The sequence below is a fragment of the Marmota marmota genome, unplaced genomic scaffold, assembly GCF_001458135.2.
Source record: "Marmota marmota marmota unplaced genomic scaffold, marMar, whole genome shotgun sequence".
Taxonomy (NCBI): domain Eukaryota; kingdom Metazoa; phylum Chordata; class Mammalia; order Rodentia; family Sciuridae; genus Marmota; species Marmota marmota.
The window spans coordinates 45,307,217-45,315,768 of record NW_026000005.1 but is presented as its reverse complement, the minus strand read 5'-3'; the positions used below and the strand labels follow the sequence as shown (position 1 = coordinate 45,315,768).

The following is an 8,552-nucleotide window of genomic DNA, read 5'->3' as shown; positions in this document are numbered from 1 at the left end:
GCCCCCCCCCCCCCCCAAGAAAAGTAAAGTGCACCCAAAAGTGTGTTAACTATTTTTATTTAAATGTAAATATCCAGAAAATATCTAGGCCACTGTCAACACTTTCTCTCTTGGTTCATTTAAAATGTTTCTCTTTTTTTTCTCTCACAAAATGCTTAAGGCTACAGTCAATACATATGCAGTTTAAATGTTTCACATTTTAAAAGCCACCCTTTGCAAAAGGACTCACTTTTTTAAAAAGGATGAAGCTGTGAGCTTGAGCAAATCAGTTTGGGGCTAGCAATGTACATTATTGGGGGAAAAAAGTATATTGTAGAACAAATTACATTTTTTTTAAAAGCAGTATCAGGCTTTGGTTTTAGATACATCTGAAAGTAGAGCGTATTTTCACATTATACATACATGGGCTATAACATATTCTAATTAAGATCCCATTCTTGTTATTGAACATGATGTGGATTTATACTGGTGGTGTATTAATATATGAACATAGGAAAGTTCCATCCCATTCATTCTACTGTCTTTCCTATTCCTATCCCTACTCCCCTCCCTTCATTCCCCTTTGTCCAATCCAATGAACTTCTATTCCCTTGTCTTGTGTGTGTTAACACTGATTACAATTTTTGAGAGTACAATATAGCTGCCAATTTCTTTTTAAAGATTATAGTAACAAGTGCATAAATTCTTGTTCCCATATAAGGTCAAGAGCTTTGAGAAAAGTAGCTTGTTTGCATTTATTTCTGACTTGATTATTTAAAGACTTTGTGGTTAAGAGTATATTAATCTTAACAGTGATATTCCGGTTGCTTTTCATAGTGGCATCATAAAAATAAATGCTAAATATAATTTTTCTGCGTTACAGAACTTGGGAAAGAGATGTGCATTTATGTAGACCTATGCACATGTGTTCTATTGGTTTTTGCTGCAGTCTGGCTGGGCACAAAATCATGAGCCACTCAAGCAGGAACAAACTTTATTTCCAAAAGTCCATGCATGTGGCCTTCTCCCAGGACACACTACTCAGACAGGAAATCCCTCCTCTGGAATTCTCTCCTACCGCACTTCCCTGACCAATGGGAAATCTCCTGGAGTCCCGGGAGAGCTCCAAAGTAGCAGGCCTAGGCAGAGACAGCAGGGGTCTAATTTCCAATTGAATGCGCATCTTAACATAATCATTATCATCTCAGTGGCTTGCTGGGGTCACCCACCTTTCAACCAAAAATGCCATGTGTCATTCCTACTTGGCTATGGCTCTCAGCAGGTTTTGTTTTTTTTTTTATAGAGTGAGAGAGGGAGGGAGGGAGAGAGAATTTTTAATATTTATTTTTCAGTTTTCGGCGGACACAACATCTTTGTTTGTATGTGGTGCTGAGGATCGAACCCGGGCCGCACGCATGCCAGGCGAGCGCGCTACCGCTTGAGCCACATCCCCAGCCCTCTCAGCAGGTTTTATCTTCTGTTGATATACTCTTTGCTTGGCTAGTAAAATGAAGGAAATAACTCTACAAATACTGTATTGGTTTATAGGTAGTTCTAAAATTTTCATTTAAACCAGTAAGGTAGAAGTTTTATCACCTTGCCAGAAATATATTGAAGATGTAGTAGTCTGTTAGGCACCAAAAATAAGCTTAGGAGTCATGTAGTTGATTGGACTACACACGTGTAAATATTTTTGTGTTTTGAATAAGAATCATCATCATAACTTATCTATGAAAGTGCTTTTGAACAACTCAAATACTTCAAAATTGTAAGGATAGTATATTAGAGCAGTGTCAGATACTGAATAGCAAAAGAAAGTTAAGCTATCTTTTTCTTTCTTTTTTAAAATTATTTTTTAGTTGTAGTTGGACACAATACCTTTATTTATTTATTTATTTCTATGTGGTACTGAGGATTGAACCCAGGGCCTCACGTGCTAGGTGAGCGCTCTACCTCTGAGCTATAACCACAGCCCAAGTTAAGCTACCTTTTTCTAAAAAGTCATCTACCAAACTGCTTCATCTTGTACTTTGCCATTTCTAATCTTCTAAAAACATTTTAGACTTTTGGGAAATATTATTTATAAAAAAATTTTTTTTTGACTTGGTTTGTTTACAAATACTAAGTAGTTACAATCATCAGTTTTACCCTGTTCCAGTCATCGGGAGCAAAGATAATAATACTTACACAGAAGAGCTAGTTTTTTTCTCCCATCTTGGTTTTAGGCAGTGTTGCAAATAGTGATGCTCCTTTTCCACTGGAGAGAGCATAACATATAATAACTCTTTCACCAGGCAAATGGATGACATTCTTTCAGAAAACAAAATGTTTGGAGTTATCTGTCAATTTATTAGGCTAGATGGGGTCATGACAACAGCCTAATTAGTTATTTTATATTATAGTCTGATTATAATATCAGCTCTAAATGTTTTTATGTCTGCTATTTTGGTTGTTCTTCTCTGGCGTACCTCACTGCAACTTAGACTGGTGCTCTTAAAAGTTTAATACCACAAATGGATAACTAGATTGTGGCATGTAAATCCACTCAAGAATACCATTTAGCAATGAAAGGAATGGACTACAGCCAGGCCCAGTGATGCACATCTGTAATACCAACTGCTTGGGAGGCTGAGATAGAAGGTTCGTGAGTTCAAAGCCAGCCTCATCAACGGTGAGGTGCCAAGCAACTCAGTGAGACCCTGTCTCTAAATAAAATACAAAGTACAGCTGGAGATTTGGCTCAGTGGTTGAGTGTCCCTGAGTTCAATCCCCAGTATCCCCTCCCACCAAAAAACAAAAAAGCCTTTTCTTTGTCCACCGTCATTTGATTGCGGATGTACATGTGTCATGTGTATAACACATGGGAAACTATATGCCCCTCTCCTCCCCTCACTCCCTCTGCACATTCCAAAGTTTGTTCATTCTTCCCTACTTGGTTCGTTTATAAATACAAAGTATTTGTAAACAAATTTGTTTAGTATTTGTTCTTCTTGCCACCCCCAATGAATCAGCTTCCTCTTACCAGAGAAAACATTCCACCTTTGATTTCTTGGGATTGCTTATTTTACTTAGCATAATACTCTCTAGTTCCATCCATTTGCTTACAAATGTCATAATTTTATTCTTCTTTAAGACTGAGTAATATTCCATTGTGTATATGTGCCACATTTTCTTTATCCATTCATCTGTTGAAGGGCATCTAGGTTGGTTCCACAGTTTAGCTATTATGAATTGAGCTGCTATAAATGTTGATGTGGCTTCTTCACTGTAGAATGCTGATTTTAAGTCCTTTGGATATTAACTGAGCTATAGGAGAGCTGGGTCAAATGGTGGTTACATCCCAAGTTTTCTGACAAATCTCCATGACTCATCACCAGCAATGTATGAGTGCATCTTTTTCCCTACATCCTTGTTAACACTTATCATTGCTTGTAGTCTAGATAATTGCCATTCCATCTGGAGTGAGATGAAATGTTAGAGTCATTTTGATTTGCATTTCTCTAATTAATAGAGATGATGAACATTTTTTCATGTTTGTTGATTGATTGTATTTCTTTTGTGAAATGTTGGTTCAGTTCCTTAGCCCATTTGTTAATTGGGTGATTTGTTTTGGTGTTAGGTTATTTGAGTTCTTTATATATCCTGGGGTAAAGTTTTTCTCTATGGGTTCTCTTTTTAACTCTCTTTCCTTTTCCTGTGCAGAAGGTTTTTAGTTTGAGGCAATCTCATTACTGCTGTTACCCTTGATTTGGGGTCATAATTAAGAAATTATTCCTCAGGCCAATGTCATGGAGCTTTTTAATTAGGTTTTTTTTTACAGTAGCATTATAATTTTAAACATCTCATCTAAGTAATTGGTCTATTTTTAGTTGATTTTTGTATATGATGAGAAATAATGGGCCCTGGTTTCCTCCTCCTAAAAACAGCTGTCCACTTTTTGAAGCACCATTTATTGACAAGACAGTCCTTTTTCATTGTGTGCTCTTGGCACCTTTATGGAGAGTCAGTTGTCTGTGTGGTGTGCAGTGCTGTTCTGTGCTCTGTATCCTGTTTCATTGGTTGATATGTCTGTTAATGTACTATTACTGTGCTGTTTTGATTATTACAGTTTTGGAATACATTTTGAAATGCAGTAATTTGATACTTGCGGTTATATTTGGTCAATATTGCTTTGGCTACTTACGATCTTTCATGTTTCCACATGAATTTTAGGATTTATTTTTTTTATTTTGTGAAGAACGACATTGAAATATTGATAGGGATTGCATTAAATTTGTACAACACTTTGGGTGATATGTACATTTTAACAATATGAATTCTCCCATTCCATCAGCACAAGATGTCTTTTTATTGTGTCATCTTTAGTTTCTTTCATCAATGTTTTATAATTTTTAGTACATGCATCTCTCACCTTCTTGGTTGATTTTGTTTTCAAGATTTTTGTATTTTGTTTAAATACCAACACACCTGGCTCAAGCTCCATATTTTCCTAATGATTTCTGTCCAGATGATCTGTCTAGTTTCGAAAATGGAATTTTGCTCTGTTTCAGATTTTTGATATTTTCTTTATAAATTTCAGTTTTCTAAATATACTTAAAATTGTTATTTATTCTTGATGAATTGACTATCATTATTTAATGACCTATTGTTTCTTTTCTTAGTGTTTGACCTAATGTTTATTTTGTCTGAAATACGTTTAGGTATACTTATGTTTTTGGTTTCTGTTTGTTGTAGTATCTTTTTTCATCCCACAAAGGAACTTTATGGACATGAGCGAATACCTTTGTCAGATTCATTGAATCATACATATAAAATCAATACTTATTATCATACTTGAATAAAGATTAAAAGAAATCTAAATACTAAAGTCTTGTCTTCGTGCCTAAAGAGTGAAAGCATGAAACACTTTGAAAAGTTACATCGTACCAGGTATGGTGTTGCACACCTGAAATCCACCTTCTTGGCAGGTTGAGGCAGGAAGATCACAAGTTCAAAGCCAGCCTGGTCAATATCCAGACCCTGTCTCAAAATGAAGAGGGCTGGAAGTGTAGCTTAGTGGTAGAATACTTACCTAGTATGCATGAAACCTGATTTCAGTCCCCAATATCACCAAAAATTATCATTGTTTCAGTAGCTCACAATACATTTATTTAAATATTTTAGTTTTTTGTTTTTCCACAGTGCCTTTATTTATCTTTATGTGGTGCTGAGGATCAAACCCAGGGCCTCACACATGCTGAGTCACAACCCCAGTCCTAAATATTTTATTTTGATTTCACTAAACATGAAGATTTGTGCTGTCCATTTACTGTATCATGGTATATTATATAGGTAGTTTAGTATTACGTGTGTTAAGTCACATTACTGACCATAATAGGAGTTTTTTTTTTGATGCTGGGGATTGTGAACCCAGGGCCTTGTGCATGCAAGGTAATTTCTCTACCAACTGAGCTATATCCCCAGGCCTAGAAGGGTTTTAAAAGTGACCTCTTATTATATTAATAAGTGATAGCACTTCATTTTTGGAATGTTTTAGTAGGATTTGTACTGTGTTTTCCCCTAAACTATGTTTTTTTGGTTTACTTTCACTTGTCAATAGAGTTCATATTATAATTAAATGTTCTGAAACACTGTAAAATGTTTTAAATACTGATACAATTAACTGAATGAATTAAACTTGCTCCCTTGCTGTGTCGTGTTTTCTGTGTTTCTCAGATGACCAGGGTGTGTGCCAGCGCAGAGATAGAATAGGATAGGGATAGCAGGTGTAGGTATGTGCTTACATCAGATAATTCTGGTGATACGTTGTATAAACAATCAACCTCAGAATTAAATTGAAAATTAAATTTTAGAGCAAATCCTATTTTGCTGATTAACCCCCCTCCCTCATGGTGTTCACCTATGTTGCCCAGGCTGGATTTGAACTCTTGGGCTTTTCAAAGTCATCTTCCTGCCCAGTCTTCCAGGTAGCTTGGACTGTAGAGATCTGCCAGTGTGCCTAGTTAAAGTATCATTCTTTGAACCTTTTCTATGAGCTTCAGATGTCCAGCTAAACTTCCACAAAAGTTATTTTTTGGGAAAATGAAAAAGTCCCAGAAACTGTGACTTCGATTTCTAAATAATAATGCCTGTTGGAACACGAGCTTTTGCTTCATGAAGCATGTGTTTTGTTTAAAGATTATTGAATAACTTTTCACTCATCAACTTTCTGTATATATGGTATAAAGACTATTCCAAGTTGAATGAACTGTAGTATTGAGAGTTTAAAGATCAAGATGTCTAGAATCCTTTTTATAACTTATCTTTTTGACCTTTCACTGGTGCTTTTAACACAATTGAGAGGAAAGAATAACTTGTCTTTTCACTTTTAAGCAATTAAAACTTCATGATAAAATGGAGGGGACTTGCAAGAGTATATCATCGCTGAAGAAGCTCACCTCCAATTAAGATGATGCCATAGTTCTTGTGGAAATGTTTGCTGACTGTAGAGATCTTTTACTGTTGAAGTCTCTGTTCAGAGAGAGCCTAGTACCCAGAATGACATCATGTAGTGGCACTGTTTGTAGAGTTGTAAGGGGAGGGTGGATGGATGCCATCATGGATTCTCCATAACGTTGTTATCTTTTTAGAGACTGTTAACCCTAAATAAGCATTAGGTCGCTTCCAGAAAAGTTAACCCAGCACACTTCATATGTTTTTCTTTCTAATTATACAATATTCTATAAATTGAACATTCTCGTAACATTTATTTGAAATATGTTCCTTGTTCATGAAGTGGTGTAAAGAAAACATTTTTTCTTCTCAGTTTACTGACAAACACTAAAGTGGAACAGTTTAAGGATAATATAATAAATTTAGGGGAAATTTAGCACATTTTAAAAATATATAATATATACCATAACAATTCCTTGGCCTTAGTGGGGAAGAGTAGTGAAGAGATTATAGCTCTGAAAGGATGGTTTGGGAGAGGTGGGGCTGTCATGCATTTTATGGGAGAGCTTGAGTCAGATTTGACCCAAAGCAAGAAGACTGATCTGAACTGGAATGCCATGTACCATTAGCTTTCCCATTATTAGTAGGCTAGGTCAAAATCTGACTTTAGCATAGCACTAGATAAGTCATGTAATGATTCTGTGCACTTTTAAACAGGATGATGACCAGGATAATTTTTTAAGTTTTAATTACTAATAGCTTCTCTTCATAAAATTTTACTTTGGTGTTTTCCACGTACAGGTTTAAGAAAATCTACCAAGAAGCGCAGTGAGTCCCCACCTGCTGAGCTCCCCAGTTTGAGGCGGAGCACACGCCAAAAGACCACGGGCTCCTGTGCTAGTACCAGGTAGGTAATTAGTTTTGTTTCCAGTTAACTGTTTCATTTGCTTTCTTTTCCTAAGCTTATTAAAGTCTTGTCAAAATCCTTATTTCTAAACTTTTTTAAAAAAAGTTAATAATGTAAAATAATTTTCCTGGGATACTGAGTAAACATGTTTTTTCTAGCATCACTAAGTATTATTTTTGTGAATTTTCCTTCAATATTTATTCATATTTTCACTCTTTTTGTCATGCTAATTTAAAAAATATCTTTATTTTTTGTTTATTATGTGGTGCTGAGGATCAAACCCAGTGCCTGACATGTGGGAGGCAAGTGCTCTGCCAACAGTTTTGTGTTCTTCCTCTTCTGCTACACCATTTTTACAATTATTACTAAGTGTTGGGAGATTTGGTTGTTTTTTTTAGTTGGTCTGCCAAGTATATCTAATGAATATCTTTATGCAGATTTGAGATTTTTTTTAAGGTTATGTTTCCTGGTGGTTTAATGAATGAATAAAAAAGGATGCTTATTTTTTTTTAATTCATTTTTTTCTTTTTACTCATACGTGACATTAGAATCCATTTTGATATGATCATACAAGCATAGAATATGTCTTAGTAACAATCTCATTCTTGTGGATGTACATGATGGAGGGATTTACCATAATGTTTTCATATGTGCATAGGAAAATTATGTCAGGTTCATTCCACTGTCTTTTTCCTATCCCCCACTCCCTTCCCTCCATTTCTTGTTCTCTAATCTACTGAACTTCCCATACATCCCCCTTATTGTGAGTTAGCTTTCACAAATCAGAGAAAACATTTAACCTTTGGCTTTTGGGAACTGGCATTTCACTTAGCATGATAGTTTCCAGATACATCTATTTACGTGCAAATACCATAATAAAGTAATTCTTTTTAATGGCTGAACAATATTGTGTATGTATATACTACATTTTCTTATCCATTTGGGATGCCTATTTTAATGGTTGTAGTATTGCCTTGTTTCTGAAAGTGTTGGCCTTGGTTACTAAGCTAAATGAGAAAGGAAAAGAAAATCTCTTAATTTTTGTATTTCAAAACCTGCCTATCAAAAGAAAGTGTAGTCATTTGAGTGAGTTCTTTCTTCAATTTCTATTTCTCCCAGTTGTTGTGGATATCATTTTCAGACTGTTCACCACCTTTGATGTGTGGAACAGCATATTATTTCACATAGTTTTATTAAAATTCATTGAGAACCTTAGGTTAAAGGAAAAATCTTT

General features: G+C 35.3%; 1 protein-coding gene across 26 annotated transcripts in view; it reads left to right on the top strand.

Moving 5' to 3' along the window:
• The window catches only part of Trip12 (thyroid hormone receptor interactor 12), a 150,864-nt gene that overhangs the window by 72,361 nt on the left and 69,951 nt on the right, over positions 1 to 8,552 (top strand). For all 26 annotated transcript variants that reach the window (XM_048808690.1, XM_048808688.1, XM_048808695.1 and 23 more), the window contains one exon: positions 7,213 to 7,318. In XM_048808690.1, coding sequence (XP_048664647.1) covers positions 7,213 to 7,318 — 106 coding nt within the window. The remainder of the gene's footprint in view (positions 1 to 7,212; positions 7,319 to 8,552) is intronic.